Source organism: Mirounga angustirostris, unplaced genomic scaffold (genome assembly GCF_029215605.1).
Source record: "Mirounga angustirostris isolate CCGP_5_RB_7025 unplaced genomic scaffold, mMirAng1.0.hap1 SCAF_8, whole genome shotgun sequence".
Taxonomy (NCBI): Eukaryota; Metazoa; Chordata; class Mammalia; order Carnivora; family Phocidae; genus Mirounga; species Mirounga angustirostris.
In genome coordinates this window covers 2,315,668-2,334,129 of record NW_026991716.1, presented here as the reverse complement: position 1 = coordinate 2,334,129, position 18,462 = coordinate 2,315,668, and the positions used below count along the sequence as shown (strand labels likewise).

The 18,462-nt window shown below is 42.5% G+C and overlaps 1 protein-coding gene across 2 annotated transcripts in view; it reads right to left on the bottom strand.

Annotated features, from left to right (window-relative positions):
• ZNF184 (zinc finger protein 184) overlaps positions 1 to 18,462 on the bottom strand; it is a 25,510-nt gene extending 7,048 nt beyond the window's left edge. Inside the window, exons 1-3 of one of the 2 annotated variants that reach the window (XM_045866222.3) lie at positions 18,304 to 18,462; positions 17,669 to 17,781; positions 6,866 to 6,933 (exon numbers count right to left, since the gene is read on the bottom strand). In XM_045866222.3, the coding sequence (XP_045722178.1) occupies positions 6,866 to 6,933; positions 17,669 to 17,675 (75 nt within the window). In that variant the 5' untranslated portion in view covers positions 17,676 to 17,781; positions 18,304 to 18,462. The other variant, XM_064598387.1, reaches the window with a different exon arrangement.

Here is an 18,462-nt window from a genome sequence, read left to right as displayed (position 1 = left end):
GAGAGAAAACCTGGAAGAGGACGTCACCAAGTATCCTCGTACAGGGCGCGTCCTACTACTTATTCTTTAGTCTGTATTGGAAACTGGGTGAGTTAATTTTGTTTTAAAATTGGTAAGTCACCTCGTGAGATTTGTTTCTAACACAAGAGCAAGTGGACTAGCTCTGCCGTTGTCAAGGGCTACCCCACTGAACGATCTGGAACAACGGTCTCGTATTTGAACAGCAGCGGGACAGAACAGTGACCCTGAGAGAAGGGGGACCCCGACATGACCCCAAACCCCCTGGGCACCCTGCCAGGAGGCACCCCAGCCTGCAGAGCAGGGAGGCAGGGCCCCTCAAGAACAGCAGTCGGACGGAGCCGAGGACACGAGGGTGACAGTGACAGCTCGGGACCGCGGATTCGGAAGTTCATCAATCTGGTGGGAGCACGGCAGCCTCCACGGGAAACAGGAAGTCACGCAGGACAGAACCCAGCGTGAAGACAGACACGCAGACCGTTCCAGCACCTTCCGCAGCAAGGCAAGTGCACCCAGGAGGAAGGAGCAGCCGCAAGTCTGATCTGTTCGATCCTTACTAATCAACAGGGAGAACTGGATCCACGCTTCCGAGCCTTACACTCTCAAAACTAAGGCTTACGTCGTCACGGGCCGAGGGTGTCACGGTGCGCCTGGAGGGTGACGTCCCCGACTGTCCGCACTGTTTCAAGCACACATGAAGACCTCCCGCACAGACGCTGCCTCGTCTGGGGTCTGCCCCACAGCTGCCCGACAGCAGGTGCCTGCGGGAGGGGTTAGCTCCTTCTAAGAATTCTGGACCCCAAGGCTCAAGCAGGCTTCCCGGGGAGAGACATTCTCACAGCTAGAAACAAAGGGCCTCTGTGCGACCCTCACAGAGGGACGACTCGGAAGCCTGCACCAGATTTCTCTGGATTCCTCTTGCGAGGATCTTTTTCCTTCTGATCCTGTTTCATGTCCTTTGTAGTAATCATCTTTAGCCCTAAGTCGTGCCACTTGGCTGAGGCATTCTAGCAAATCACTGAGGTACATGGTGGTCATGGGGCCCCTGAGAAATAGTCCCAGAGTGAGGCTGGGCTAGATTTGCCCTAGTAAAGCTTATGGTATGAATAAAGGGTAATAAATTCAAAGAAAACAACCTCAAAAGGATCAAGCTGTGGTCAAGATAAGATTAACAAGATTGGATCCACACTCCTGCATGAAATAACCAAAGAATTCCAGATAAAACAAAGGAAACAGGTTTCCAAAACAGATGATGAGTTTCCTACAACCAAGAAGCGCGATCCCTAAGAATCAGTAAACCAATGAGGTGAGTCACACAACGGCCCCGGCATACTGCCTTGAGTTTCCAGGCCAGGGTGCAGACAGGGGGCACCCAGAGGCTGCCCAGCAGACTCCCCGAACTGAGAGAGAATGCTTAGACTTCGGGGAAATCGGGGACTCGAGGTCACGGGACAGAGTACTGCAGATGAAAGCTGCACAAGGAAAGAAGCAAGGAGAACTGCAGAGGTTCCCACTCGAGTACTCAGTGAAGTGCCCATCAGGGCGTGGGTGTGATGAGACCACCGAGGCAGGGGAACAATCACTCGGAAGGATTCAAGGGAGCAGTACCGGTGCTCAAAAAGGGCTGGAAATAGAGTTTCTGTTCCCATCAGTCAAACTGGCAAATCTCACATTCGTCAGACGCTGGGTACAACACTCAGGAAGGCGGGGCCCCAACGGTGGGACCAGGCGGCCTACACTACACACTGTTCTGCTTCACCTGACACATGTGAGAAGCCAGATCTGACACAAACACACTGTTTCAAGTAACTTAATCCCAGAATAAGGCTCAACACAAAAGCATGCAGAACCCAATAAAGTAAAATTTACAGTGTCTGCCATTCAAAGACTATCAGGTCTACAGAGAAGCAGGAAAATACAACCTATAATGAGGAAAAAAAATAATCCATTAAAGCCAACCCAGAACTAACACAGATGCTAAAATTAACAGATGAGAACATTAAAAACTATGACTGCATTCCATATGTTCAAAAAGTTAATAGAGGGGCGCCTGGGTGGCTCAGTCACCTCGGCTCAGGTCATGATCCCGGGGTCCTGGGATCGAGCCCCACATCGGGCTCCCTGCTCAGCGGGAAGCCTGCTCCTCCCTCTCCCACTCCCCCTGCTTGTGTTCCCTCTCTCGCTGTGTATCTGTCAAATAAATAAAATCTTAAAAAAAAAAAAGTTTAATAGAGACATGGAAGACATTTTTTAAAAAGACCTTAATGGAATATTTAGAGCTAAAAGTGAGAATGTTTGGAGATGAAAAGCATACTGAATAGTCTTCATGGCACAAAAGGCATTGAAGAAGAAAAAAGTAAATTCAAAGACAACAAAACAGAAAATATCAAAAGTAAAACAGACAGGAGACAAGAATTTATAAAAAGAGATGGCAGGATGCCTGGGTGGCTCAGTTCGTTGAGTGACTGCTTTTGGCTCAGGTCATGATCCTGGGGTCCTGGGATCGAGTCCCACATCGGGCTCCCTGCTCAGCAGTGAGTCTGCTTCTCCCTCTGACCCTACCCCCTCTTGGGCTCTCTCTCTCTCAAATAAATAAAATCTTAAAAAAAAAAAAAAGAGAGAGAGAGAGAGATGGCACCGGGGACTTCAGGTGGCCCAGTATGTGTGCAACGGGAGTCCCTGAAAACAAAATGAGGGGAGAGGAGCAGAAAAAACATCTGAAGAAATAATAGCTCATTATTTTCTGAACTTGATGAAGGTTCAGAGGTCTAAGAAACTCAATAAACTGCAAGCATACGAGACACAAATCTACACTGAGGCACATCTTAATCAAGTAACTCAAACCCAATGTTAGAGAAAATCTTACAAACATCCAGAGAAAAAAAAAGACACATAAATGTAAAGGAACAAAGATAAAAAACGACAGCAGCTTTTTTGTTGGAAGCAATGCAAACAAGAAGAAAACGGAGCAACAACATTATATACTAAAAAGAAGAAAAACTGTCAAATGACAATTGAAACACGAGGGCAAAATAAAGACTTCTTCAGACATAAAAACTGGAAAGAACTCATGAACAGCGGACTGCACTGTGGAAATCTTAAGGAAGCCCTTCATGCAGAAGAAAAAATGATACCAGATGAGAATAAGGATCTACAACCAACATTTCTCAACCTTGTTGTTGAATGATTTTGGACCAAATCATTCTTTTAAATCATTGTGGGGAGAGGATTGCTGGCATCAACCTGCTGGGAGCCAGGAGCCCATCCCAGCAAGTCCTAACAGCCAAAATGTCTCCTAACACTGCCAAACGTCCCGGGGTCAAATCACCCCTAATTATCACTCACTGATAGACATCATAAAGCTGAAAAACACCAGAAATAGTAAGTATGTGGATATAATTTTTCTTACTATTTACATCTGATAATTGCTTAAACAAAAATAACAAGTATTGTGGGGTTGACAACACGTGTACAAGGAAAGCATGTGCCAACAACGACATTAAACGCTGGGAGGAGAGAAGTGGAAGAACATTACTGCAAGGTTCTTCTGTTCACGAAGGGGAGTATCACTTGAAAGTAAGTGGCGATAAATACGTATACCTTAAGCAACATAGGACAAAGGGATGGGGCGCCTGGGTGGCTCAGTCAGTTAAGCGTCTGTGTTCGGCTCAGGTCATGATCCCGGGGTCCCAGGATCTCCCTCTGCCTCTGCACCCCCCTCATGCTTGCTCTCTCTCCAGTGCTCTCTCAAATAAATAAATCTTTAAAAAAGAAAATTAAAAAAGAAAATAATAAAGGGTTATGGCTAATAAGCTAATGTAAGAAAATAAACGAATCCTAAGCAATATTCAGTTTCCAAAAGAAGGTAAGAATGGAGGAAAAAGGGAACGAAGGCAATATGAACAGAAAAAAAAAAGCTGGATGACAGACTTAATCACATCAACAATCACATTAAATGGAAATGTCACATTAAATAATTGCTCTAAACACCCCAATTAAAAGGCAGACTGCCAGACTGGACTGAACTAAGCAAAACCCAATGACCTACTTATTACCTGTAAGTAAATATGAAGCCACAAGTAAATTAAGAGCAAAAGGACGAACGAAGATGGACCACGCTGACACTGCTCAAACACCGAAGCAGCTTCAAGGCCAACAAGAGAAAGTTCATTCTCAGGGATAAGGAAGGTCACCTGATGAAGAGGACCCAACAGTCCCAAGTGTTCATGCACCGAGTGGCAGCGTCAAAATACATGAAGGAAAAACTGACAGAGCTGCAAGGAGAACACACAAGTCCACATAAGGAGGGCCCCAAACTAAAATATCCCTATCACATTTGATAAAACAAGTAGACAAAATCAATAAGGATATAAAGCATCTGAACAACGCTCAACCGACTTGACCTGACTGACCTCTGCGTGTGCGGAACACGGGCCCCTCCCAAAGACAGCCACGTCCAGATCCTCCAGACTATGAAATTATCGAAAACAAGAGGCACTGCCGATGAGATCATGCTGAGGACTTTAAGATGGGGAAGTTATCCCGGATTACAGGGGTGGGCCCAATGTCACCAAGAGTCCTTATAAGAAGGTCACAGAGCTGGGCGCCTGGGTGGCTCAGTCGGTTAGGCGACTGCCTTCAGCTCAGGTCATGATCCTGGAGTCCCTGGATCGAGTCCCACATCGGGCTCCCTGCTCGGCGGGGAGTCTGCTTCTCCCTCTGACCCTCCTCCCTCTCATGCTCTCTCTCTCTCTATCTCATTCTCTCTCTCAAATAAATAAATAAAATCTTTAACACACACCAAAAAAGTATTAAAAAAAAAAAAAAGAAGGTCACAGAGCAGGCGATGTGAAGAAAGATTTAAGGATGCCACACCGATGGCTCTGAGGATGGAGGATCGGGACACAAGCCAAAGAATCCAGGTTGCATCCAGAAACTGGGAGGTGAGGGAACAGATTCTCCCACAGCCTTCGGAGGACTGCAGACCGGCCAGCTCATTTTGGACTTCTGACCTCTGTGACTCTAAGACAGTAAATGTGTTGTTTTCAGTCATTAAGCTTGTAAAAGGAAACTAATCCATTCTTAGAATCCTCTACCCAACAAAAGCAAAATATACATTCTGTTCAAGTGCTCACTGCTCATCTACCAAGGGAGACCAAATCAGGGCAAAAGAAGTCTCAAATTCAGAGTCAAGTCATACAAAGTATGTTCTCTGACTGAATGTATTCACAATCTTGATTGTGGTGATGATTTCAAGGGTGCATATGTATGTCAAAACTTATCGAGTTATACACTTTAAATACATGTAGTTTATTATCACATTATACATTAATAAAAAATAAAGTGATACCAGAAGTACTTGAGCTCAAAGTGGGAAGAACTGGGATCATTTCTTTGATAAGATGATTACATTGTGGGACAGGAAGTAGGGGGAAAAGTCTAAGAAAAAGCCTGATTAAGGGAGGGCTTGAGGTAAATTATACCTGGTGGAACAATGGTTACCGTTTTTGTCTAAATTCTCAGTTACTGGTTTTCCTAAAACAGTATCCTGTCCCTTTCTTCCTCAAACACCATTAATGGTGGGGTGGGAGGGATGGGGTGGCTGGGTGATGGACATTGGGGAGGATATGTGCTATGGTGAGCGTTGTGAATTGTGCAAGGCTGATGAATCAGACCTGTACCCCTGAAACAAATAATACATTATATGTTAAAAAAAAAAAAAAAGATAGTAGGAAGGGAAAAATGAAGGGGGGGAATCGGAGAAAGAGACAAATCATGAGAGACGATGGACTCTGAGAAACAAACTGAGGGTTCTAGAGGGGAGGGGGGTGGGGGGATGGGTTAGCCTGGTGGTGGGTATTGAGGAGGGGACATTCTGCATGGAGCACTGGGTGTTATGCACAAACAATGAATCATGGAACACTTCATCTAAAACTAACGATGTAATGTATGGTGACTAACATAACATAATAATAAAAAAAAACCATTAATGGTTCACAAATGGCCTACAGAAGAAAGCCTTCGACTTTTCTTTTTTTTTTTTTTTAGATTTTATTTATTTATTTGACAGAGAGAGACACAGCCAGAGAGAGGGGAACACAAGCAGGGGGAGTGGGAGAGAGAGAAGCAGGCTCCCCGCTGAGCAGGGAGCCTGATGCGGGGCTTGATCCCAGGACCCTGGGATCATGACCTGAGCCGAAGGCAGACACTTAACGACTGAGCCGCCCAGGCGCCCCGCCTTCAACTTTTCATCTAGACCTTTGAGGAATGTCATATTCCAACTTATTTAATCATTTGTTTACCATCTGCCAAAATAAACCAGCTCCCCCACTTTTTCTGATTCCTATGTAACATCTGTTAATTGTTGTGAACCTTTGCCCAAAATGTTCTCCATAGCTAGGATCCACCCCATCCCTCCCTCCCACATTACTTGTCTAAATATCCAAATGTCCCCCATCCTGTGAGAGGTAGTACAAATCCCATACTCCTTGAAACTCTCCTGACCCTTCCAGACCACACATTTTTGCATTCTCTATTTTCCATGGTACTCATTTAGCTTTGTTTATATTTACCTGTTCTGGTTTTTAGCAGTCATTTGGTCTATTCAAGTAAAGGATCACATTTTGTACTTCCTTTGCCCTGTCACTGTTGGAGCTGACAAGATACTAAGCAGGAGGTTAAGTGGTAAATGTATTAGTGAAGTTGGAGAGGCAGAGGTTCAAACGTCACTGGGCAGGTGGGAGCCCAGAATGAATTCCCAACATTGGTTTTTAAATGAACATACCCACAGCAGAAAATACACAATCCACTCTAAGGACTAAATGGCATTTCAGGAATTCCAACTTACTTGAAAACTGGCTGATGCGAGTTGAGTATGTTCCCCTTGGAGAAGGGCAGACTCTGAAGAGGACAGATCTGGAGAAGAAGAAGAAACCACAATGAATCCTGTCCAAATTAGCTATTACCAGCAAGCTGTTAAATCCAGATCTTTCCATGTGAAAACAGCAAGAACTATGCCATTTCCTTTACTTCTCCGAATCCAAAAACAGAAACAGGATAACTGCTGACGAGGGCCCTGGTACCCTCATCAGTAGACTCAGGATGTAAAGCGTTACGTCAACGTTCACAGTTCTGTCCCTAGACACATACAGTAGCCTTCAACTCAATCTGTTCCTTATTAAGTGAAGCAAAATATTTCTGCTGCCTTCTCTGCTACGAACAACATCTGAATAAATAATACGATTACTTCCCCAAAGTCTTCACAGGCCCTTTAAAATTTTGCTATTGATATAAATTAAATGGCACAATGGCACAATTACTTATACTACCCACCCACCAGAATGTCTAAAAGTTAAACTGACATGGTCCATACTAACTGGTGGCAAGCATACAGAGCAACTGGAACGTTGTGCATTGCTGTGGGGAGTAAATGTATCAACCACGTAGGAAAACTGTTCAGCAGTTATATGCTAAAGTTACACAAATGCTTGTTCTGAATTCAGCAATTCCACTCGAGTGGCAGGACTCATGACCACCTAGAGACTTGTACAAGACTGTTTGTAGCCAGTGTATTCATAATATCCCCAAACTGGAAACAACCTAAATGTCTTTCATCAGGTGAATGGGTAAATAAACCACAATATTTTCATACAACAGAATATTATTCAACAATATAAAAGAATGAGCTATTGATATACCTAGTAACATGGACGTACCTCATCATGCTGAGCAAAACAAGCCAAACACAAAAGAATACATAACTGTATAATTCCACTTACATAAAAAAAACCAACCAAACTGATCGATGGTAATGGAAGTTAGACCAGTGGATAACTCTGGAGGGATAATAATAACTGAGCAGGAGCACAACAGAAACTTTTGGGGCATCAGAAACATCCTACATTTTACTGTGGGTGGTGATTCCACTGGTATATAATACATAAAAATCAGTGCACTTAATATATGCACTCAATATACATAACTTATATGTCAATAAACAAAAACAAACTTTGCTCTTGGAGAGGTCTATTCAGAGTAATGGTTCACAGGAAAGCCCAATTCTCAGAAAGCAGAGGAAGAATAAAAGGAACTATGTATTATTCTCGACTTAAATTTGATCGGTAAGGGAAAACTGGTTTGTAATAGAAATCTTGAGAAAAAAATGAAGGTGTGATTTTAGAGTTTTTAACTGCAGAAGGAAATGTTGTGAATGAACAGATATGTAACCTAGACTTTAGGAAAACAGAATCAAGACAAATGTCTCAGATAAGATGCTTCTGATTTCAAGTAACAGAAACCAAGAGAACCAACAACAGTGAGACCTGCAGAAACCAACTATGTTGGTTATAGAAAATGGCAATAACAGACGCTCAGTATATATTACAAATATTATGACTCTAAGGGACAGAGGCACATGAAAAGTAATCCTGACTATACAACTGTGAAAAATCCCAAAAAGAAAAAAAAGCAAGGACTTAAAACCATTTTGGCTGATTTACATTTATAAAAGATATAATAGGCAAAGCACTGAGGAGTAATAACATGGCAGAATAAGAGTTTCCTATCATCTTTCCTGCAAAGAATACAGACTTTGACCATCACCCATGGATGAGTGTCTTTGTGGAAGTCCAGGAGTCCAGCAGGGAAGTTTCAATACATGGTAGAAGCAAAAACAAAAACAAAACAAAACAAAAAAGCCAAACAAACAAAAGAATGAAAAAAACAGAAAACCCAGGACTGGATGCACTGAAGATGTAAGAGGCGGTTTCATTTTGTCTGTGTCACACCCCCCACCTCCAAGGTGGTAAAGCTCAGTGCCAAGAGAGACCTTCTTGGCCCATTATTTCTCCCACAGGGGAAAGAGAGCGTGCGAGCGCTCAGCTTCCCTAGCTGTGTGGGATGCCACCAAACGGACCCACCTCCCTCTCATCCAACCAGAATACTGAAGTGTCCTGAGTGCCTGGGGGCGGGGGGCGGGGAGCAGCTGGGGGAACAGTAGTCAGTGTCCTGGAGGGCAACAAAGGACCACAGATCCTACGAGCCACTTTGTGGACTCCATCAGCAAGCCTGCCAAAGAGCCACGGGGGATGCTTCAGCTGCAGATTCGCCCAGCGAGCCTACGGGCACCCCCAGTGCTCTGCATGCCTCACCTGCACACACATACCCCACCCCCTGTGGCTGGCTCCCTGGATACATCCCTGATGGCGGTGACAGCAAGACTTCGGAGACAGCTCGTGAGCCCACACAGGCCAGCCTGACTCTGCAGGATTGGGGGAAAAGCACTAAAGCCTGAGCATTCGGTACCAAAGGAGAGTAAATATGAGTGTGTCAGCACCCGGCCTAGCTTTGCAGGACTGAGAGAAGGCACAATTTTAGGAAATCCTCCCCGCAAGAAAACAAAAAGAGTGGGGCAGACATATCCACAGTAGGTCTGAGAACACCTCAGAATCCCTAACGGGGCTGACAGAAGGTATTTTTCTCCCAAAGCCAGTAACTAAAGACAGGAGGACGTGACTGCCTCTTCAAATGCAAAGACATAACACCAGACTTCAAGAAACATGAAAAATCAAGAAAACATGACACCACCAAAGGAATACAATAATTTTCCTTTAACTAACCCTAAAGAAAGGGAGATTTATGACTTACACGATAAAAAAAAAATTCAAAATAGTTGTTTTAAAGATGCTCAGTGAGCTATAACAGAGAAAAACATTTAAATGAAATTAGGAAAATATACAGAATTGGAAGTGTAACAGATAAAATCATAAACAAAAAAGCAAAACAAGACATTCTAGACCCAAAGAACACAATGAAATGAAAACTGCAATGGAAGACACTTATTGCCAACTGCACCACGCAGAGGAAAGAACCTGTGAGGTAGAAGACAGGTCATTTGAAACTATCCAGTCAGAGGAGAATATAGGAGAAAAAGAATGAAGAACTGCTATGTAAACAATAGGATACCATTAAAAGAAGCATCCACACATTACTGGAGTCCCAGAAGAATAAAGGGAAAAAGAGAAAGGTTATCTAAAGAAATACTAGCCAAGAATTTCCCAAATCTTGGCAGAAGCTAGGACCTCCAAGTTCATGAAGCTCACAGGTCTCCAAATAATTTCCAGTGAAAAATATCTTCTCTAAAACACATTATGATAGGGACGTCTGGGTGGCACAGTCAGTTAAGCAGCTCAGGTCGTGATCCCGGGGCCCTGGGATCAAGTCCCTCATCAGGGAGCCTGCTTTTCCCTTTGCCTGAAGCTCCCCCTGCTTGTGTTCCCTCTGACAAATAAATAATTCTTAAAAAAAATAAAATAAAACTTTATGATAAAACTGTCTACAATCAAAGACAAAATTATAAAAGCAGGAAGAGGAAAAGAAAAATTCCTCCCATTTAAGGGGAAGCCCTGTCAGGCTATTGGCAGACCGCTCAGCAAAAGACTGTGTAGCCAGGACAGAGTGGGATAACATATTCAACATGCTGAAAGAAAAAAACCTGCAAACCAAGAATACTTTACCCAGCAAAGCTGTGCTTCAGAAATGGAGAGAAAGACATTCCTATACAACAAAAGGTGAAGGAGTTCACCACTAGACTTGCTTCACAAGAAATGCTGGAAGGCATCTTTCTCAAGTTGAAATGAGAGGATGCTGATTAATAACATGAAAACATGAAATTACAAAACATATTGGTAAAAATAAGTGTACAGTCAAATTCAAAACACTCTAATATCGTAATATGGTTGTCTGTTCAACATTAATTCTTATGTAAGGGTTAGAAGACAAGAATGTTAAAAATAACTATAGCTATAATAATTTATTAATAAATACAAAATATAAAAAGATAAATTGTGACATCAAAGACATAAAATGGGAGGAGCAGTAAAAAGGTGGAGTTTTTGTATGCAATTGAAGTTAAGTTGGTTATCAGCTTGAAAAATGTTTTATCTATGTTTTATGTAAGCCCCAGGATAACCACAGAGCAAAACCTACAGTAGACACAGAATAGATAAAGAAAAGGAAATCAAAGCATACCTCTCTGAAAAATGGTCAATTCACAAAGGAAGACAGCAAAAGGGAAGAAAGGAACCAGGGAAGTATAAAACAGCCAGAAAATAACTATTAAGGCATCAGTAGGTCCTTACTTACTAATAAACATAAATGGACTAAATTCTCCAATCAAAAGGAAGGGAGTAGCTGAATGGATAAAGAAAATAAGACCTACTATATGCTGCCTTAGAAGAGACTCACTCAGTTTTAAGGGCACACTAGGCTCAAAGTACACAGATGGAAAAAGATACTGCATCCAAATGGAAAGCAAAAGAGAGCAGAGGTAGTTATACATATATCAGATAAAACAGACTTAACAGTCACAAACTGTAGAGACAAAAAGGGCCGTTATATAATGACAAAGGAATCAATTCATCCAGAGGATATAATAATTATAAATACATATGTACCTAACATCAAAGCTTCTAAATCTGTTAAGCAAATACTAACAGATCTCAAGGGAGAAATAGACAACAATGCATAGTAGTGGACTTGAGTGCCCCACTTTCAGCGATGAACAGATCATCCAGACAGAAAGTTAACAAGGAAACTGGACTTGAACCTACTTTAGACCAAATGGACCTAAAAGACATATATAGAACATTCTATCCAACATCACCAGAATACACATTCTTCTCAAGGACACAGGAGCATTCTCCAGGATAGATCACAAAACAAGTCTTAGCAAATTTAAGAAGACCAAAATCATATCCACAGTCTATCCCAACAAAAATAGTATGAAACCGGGCGCCTGGGTGGCTCAGCTGGTTAAGCGACTGCCTTCGGCTCAGGTCATGATCCCAGGGTCCTGGGATCAAGTCCCACATTGGGCTCCCGGCTCAGAGGGAAGCCTGCTTCTCCCTCTCCCACTCCCCCTCCTTGTGTTCCCTCTCTCTCACTGTCTCTCTCTCTGTCAAATAAATAAATAAAATCTTAAAAAAAAAAAAAATAGTATGAAACCAGAGATCAAAGACTGGAAAATTCACAAATATGTGGACACTAAATAACACACTCCTGAACCACCAAAAGGGTCAAAGAAGAAATCAAAAGGGAAATCAAAAGATATCTTGAAACAAATGAAAATGGAAACGAAATATCAAAACCTATGGGATGTAGCAAAAGCAGCTCTGAGAGGGAATTCTGTAGTGCTAAATGTCTACAGTAAGAAAAAAGATCTCAAATACACAACCTGTATTACACCTCAAGGAACTAGAAGAACAAACTAAGCCCCAAGTTAGCAGGAAAAAAAGCAAATAACAAAGATCAGAGCAGACGTAAATGAAATAAAGACCAGAAAAATAATAAAAAAGATCAATGAAACTAGGAGTTGGCTTTTTGAAAAGGCAGACAAAATTGAAAAACCTTTAGCTAAACTAAGAAAAAAAGCTTAAATAAAATCAGAAATGAAAGAGGAAACATTACAACTGATACCGTAGAAATACAAAGGATCAGAAGAAACTACTAGGCCAACAAATTGGATAACCTATAAAAAACATAAATTCTTAGAAACATACCCAATAAAATGGAATCATGAAGAAACAGAAAATCTGAACAGAACAATAAGGAGTAAGGCGACTGAAGCAGTAATCAAAAACCCCCCAACAAAGACAAGCCCAGTATGAGACTGTTATGCCAATACTTCTCAAACTCAGCATAACAGCAGACGTAACAACCCTACAGCTAATATATACTCAACGGTGAAAGGCTGAGAGATTTCCCTCTGAGATACGGGACAAGGGGAGGGTGCCCACTCTCACCTTTTCTATTTAGCATGATACCGGAAGTCCTAACTGGAGTAATTAGGCAACAAAAAGAAATAAAAGGCATCTACATCAGAAAGGAAGAAGGAAAATTATCTGTTTGCAGATGACATATTACACAGAGAAAATCTTAAAGACTCCATCAAAAACACTGTCAGAACTAATCAACAAATTCAGTAAAGTTGCAGGATACAAAACCAACATACAAAAATCAGTGGTGTTTCTATAAAAGGATGTATCTAAAAAAGAAGGAAAACAATCCCATTTAGAATAGCATCAGTGAAAGATCTCTACTCTGAAAAGTCTAAGACACTGATGAAAAAAAATCACAGAGGGCGCCTGGGTGGCTCAGTTGGTTAAGCGACTGCCTTCGGCTCAGGTCATGATCCTGGAGTCCCTGGATCGAGTCCCGCATCGGGCTCCCTGCTCAGGGATAAATAAATAATTATTTATTGCTCAATAATTATTGAGCTCCCTGCTCAAATAAATAAATAAAATCTTAAAAAAAAAAAGAAAAAAAATCACAGAAGACACAAATAAATACAAACCTATCTCGTGTTCATGGATCGAAGAATTTTTTTTTAAGATTTTATTTATTTATTCGAGATAGAGCAAGAGAGCATGAGGGGTGGGGGGAACAGAGGGAGAAGCAGGCCTCCCGCCGAGCAGGGAGCCCGATGCGGGGCTCGATCCCAGGACCCTGGGATCATGACTTGAGCCGAAGGCAGATGCTTAACCAACTAAGCCACCCAGGCGCTCCGATCAGAAGACTTTCTATTGATAAAATGTCCACACTACCCAAAGCTATCTATAGATTCAATGCAATCCCTATCAAAATTCCAATAGTACTTTTCACAGAAATAGAAAAAACCATCTAAAATTCATATGGAACCACAAAAGATCCCCAAAAGGCAAAGCAATCCTGAGAAAGAATGAAGCTGGAGGCATCACGCTTTTTTATTTCAAACTATATTACAAAGCTATGGCCATGAAAACAATATGGTCCTAGCATAAAAACAGACACAAATTAATGGAACAGAATTGAGAGCCCAGAAATAAACCCTCTCATATTTGGCCTGTTAATATTTGACAGAGGAACCAAGAATACTCAATGGGGAAAGGATGGGGGAAGAACAGTCTCTTCAGAAAATGGGGGTAAGAAAATTAGATAATCACATGCAGAATAAAGAAAATGAACCCCTATTGTATACTGGTCATGAAAATTAACTTGAAATAGATTACAGACTTAAAACCTAAAATAAGGGCGCCTGGGTGGCTCAGTTGGTTGAATGACTGCCTTCGGCTCAGGTCATGATCCTGGAGTCCCGGGATCGAGTCCCGCATCGGGCTCCCTGCTCAGCGGGGAGTCTGCTTCTCCCTCTGACCCTCCCCACTCTCATGCTCTCTCTATCTCATTCTCTCTCTCAAATAAATAAATAAAATCTTTTAAAAAATAAATAAAAAATTAAAAAAATAAAAATAAAGGGATGCACTTTTATCCACACTGGATAACTGTTTGTAAGGATAATACTGATGTTGGGGCACCTGGGTGGCTCAGTCGGTTAAGCGACTGCCTTCGGCTCAGGTCATGATCCTGGAGTCCCAGGATAGAGTCCCGCATCAGGCTCCCTGCTCGGCAGGGAGTCTGCTTCTCCCTCTGAACCTCCTCCCTCTCATGCTCTCTGTCTTTCATTCTCTCTCTCTCAAATAAATAAATAAAATCTTTAAGAAGAAAAAAAACCTAAAATAATAAAACTCCTAGAAGAAGACTGAGGAGGAAAGCTCCTTGACATTGGTGTTGGCAACGATCTTTTCAATATGACATCAAAAGCAGAAGCAACACAAGCAAAGATAAACTACACCAAACTAAAAAAAATTCTGTAAAGCAAAGGAAACCATCAACAAAATGAAAAGGCAACCTATGGAATGGGAGAAAATATTTGCAAGCCATATATTTGATAGGGGCTGGTATCAAATATGTTTAAGGAACTCATACAACTCAACAGCATAAAAACAAATAATCCAATTTAAAAACAGGCAGTAGACCTGAATAAACATTTTTCCAAAGAAGATACATGAATGGCCAGCAGGTACATAAAAAGGTGCTTGACAGCACTAAGTATCAGGTAAATGCAAATCAAAACGATGAGATTATCACCTCACACCTGTTAGAATGAATCCTATCGAAAAGACAAAAGGTAAGTATTGGTGAGGATGTGGAGAAAAGAAACCTCTGTGCACTATTAATGGGAATGTAAATTGATATAGCCACTATGGAAATATACATATTGCATATTCTTTATCCATTCATCTGTTGATGGAAACAACAGGTTGTTTCTGTGTCTTGGCTACTGTGATTAATACTGTGATAAATATAGGGGTGCAGATACTTCTCCAAGGTAGACTTTATATTCTTTGGATATGTACCCAGATGGACCATATGGTAGTTCTATTTTTAATTTCTTTCTTCTTTAGATTTTATTTATTTATTTGACAGAGAGAGGAAACACAAGCAGGGGGAGCAACAGAGGGAGAGGGAGATGGAGAAGCAATCCCCTCCCCCCACGCCCGGCCCTGGAGCAGGGAGCCCGATGTGGGACTTGATCCCAGGACCCTGGGATCATGATCTGAGTGGAAGGCAGATGCTTAATCGACTGAGCCACCCAGGCACCCCCTATTTTTAATTTCTTGAGGAACGTCTGTATTGTTTTCCAAAGGGGTTATATCAACTTACATTTCTATTAACTGTGGTGATATGTGTACACACAATGGGATACTATTCAGTCATAAAAAAAAATTGAAAAAAGGGAAGGGAATCCTGCCACTTGCAACAACATGGATGGACCTTGAGGACATTATGCTAAGTGAAATAAGACAAAGAAAGACAAATACTGCATGATCTCACTTATACGTGGAATCTAAAAAAGCTAAACCCATAGAGAAAGAGTTGCCAGGGGTTGAGGGGTGGGGGAGATGGGAGATGCTGGCCAAAGGGCACAAAGTTCCAGTTATAAGATAAATAAGTTCTGGGGATCTCATGTACAGCATGGTGACCGTGGTTAACAATACTGTATTATATACTTGAAAGCTTCTGAGACAGTAAATTTTAAAGGTTCTCACCGTGCACACACACAGAAGGCAAATGTGTGAGATGAGAGACGTGATAATTAACCTTACTATGGTAATCACTTCCTAACATATAGGTATATCAAATCATCACACTGGACGACTTAAACTGACACAATGTTAGGAGTCAAATATATCTTAATATAGCTGGAAAGAATGTTTCTCAGCAATGTTTTGTAGCTTTCAGTGTACAGATCTTCTTACACATGCTAATTATATTCCTGTTGCATATTTTTGATGCTATTGTAAGTAGATTGCTGTTCTATTTTTATTATATTTTATAATTGTCTACCAATAATATAATAAAAGACAGTTGATTTTTAAAATTAAACTTTTGGTTTTGAGATAATTTTAGATACACATGCAGTTGTAAGAAAGATTCTCTGCACTCTTAAAAGAACTGAGAATTAATACAAGGCATGGCTCAAACCTATGTAAATAAGTAATGTTAAGACTTCTAATGATACTAAACAAATTCAAAAAAAAGAAGAACTGTATAACAGGCTAAAGCAAACCTGAGTGCACACTGATACCTACAGAATGTAAAAACAGCGACAATGCAGAGGAAAGTCTATAGCAACACAGCACAGAGCTCTGTCCGAACTCTGACCTGTTCAAGGACATGAAGGAAGAAACAGAATGAACACTCATTAAATATGCCAGTGACATGAAGTTGGAAAGGACACTTAAAACCCTGAACACATGAAGACTCATAGTTATTCTGACAAGCTGGAAAACTTGGCCAAAAAACTGAACAATCATATATGTGAAGTCCTGATATCAAGGGTAAAAAGCGATTCTCTTAGACAAGGACGGCATAAATCTAGTTCGCTACAGTTTATGTAAAAAAGATCTAGAGCTTACAGCATAATATCACTGATTTTCTTCAAAGTAAATATAATCTGATTCTAAACAGCAGAACTATAATCCAAATCGAAAGAAGTACTTTTAGGTATTAAAAGTCTATAGAACTTATCATAAACCTATCTAAAGAACTATGTTTAATTTTAGGAAATGCATTTTAAGAAGCATGCTCTGGGGCAGCAGAGTCTTGGGAAAAGAGATCCAGATATATCATATGAAGATCCATCAAAGGAACTGTGGCTGTTTTGCTTAGAAAAGAATTTATGAGTAGGAGTTTTAACAGCTGAATTCACATTCTGAAGGGCAGTAATGTGAGAGAGAGAGAACAGTCTCTTGCTTTTGGAAGCTAAGAACTAAGATCCAACACAGAAGTTACAGGGATAGGCACTTCTGCCTAACATAAGGAACTTAACAAAACAAAACCAAACCCAAAAAAAGGGAAAGAGCCACCAAGGGACTAGTCTGCACCCAAAATGGAGAGTTTAATGCCACATTTCTCCAGGCATGGGCTTCACAAACGGCCATCTGCCAGGGATACTTTAATTCCTGTACTGAAGGAACGATTACCAAGATTTCTTCGGACTAAAAGATTATCATTCTAATACTTCAGAAATAAAAGTCATGTAAGGACCACAGACATTCTGGATCACCGCTCCTTTTCATTCCCCGATCCCGAAGCCAGGGAGAATTAACTCCCTTCGTATGAACGTTAAGTAAGAATCTCGCACCATAATGCAAGTCATTTTTTCCCTCGCCTTAGGATGGGGTTCCCTCCTCCCACCTCCACCAGCTGTCAGGTACTGGACCGTCCAGTCCCGACTGTTCTTTTGCCTCCATCATCCCGGGCGTCCGCCTACCTTCCATCTCAGGAGCTCATTCCGTTCCTCTGGAACCTGGAGCCCAGGGTTTCCGAAGCTGGGGCCTCGGTCTGGGGCTCAGATGAGCCCTACACACGCTCAGGTTGGCGGCCCTAAAAGACAGAGCGCGGGGTCAGCAGCATGCGTCACCATCATACTTCAGAGTTGTGCACAGCGGCTCAGAGATCCCTGGGAAAGAGAAGCGCCCGCCGAGAGCCACTACACAGGCTCTGGGCGGAACAAAAAGAGAGGGAGCTCGAGCACGCAGGTTCAGCTCCAGATGCGAAAAGCCCTCGGTGCCCACCCTCGAATCCGGCAGAGGCGCCCCGGACCGGCCCGTCACCTCCGTGCACCCCTGCGCGCTCCCACCGCGGCTCGGACGCAGGAAGACACACCTGTTGCGGGGGGAAAGGCTGGAAGGTGGAAAGCAGGGCGGGGCCCGTTCCAGTCCTTCCTCCCAGACCGGAACAAAAGAACAAAGCCCTCCAAGGGATCAGGGCGGAACCGCCCGCACCGGAGGAGGCGAGGGGCGCCCCCTTCGAGGACTCCCCGCTCCCTCCCGCAGAGGCCGCTTCCAGCCCAGTGAGCAGGGTGACGTCACGCGGCCGCGAGGCTGGCGGTTGCCATGGTGATACCTGGGCTTCCCTCCCTCTAGGGCGAGCCACACTCTCGGATCCCGCGTCCGGAAGCGCCGGGACGGCCGCCGGACCTCGCGAAGGGAGCCGAAGAGGCTGCACTTCCCCAGCGCCAACCTCTTTTCACGCCTACTGCCGGCTTCAACGGCCACTTCCGGT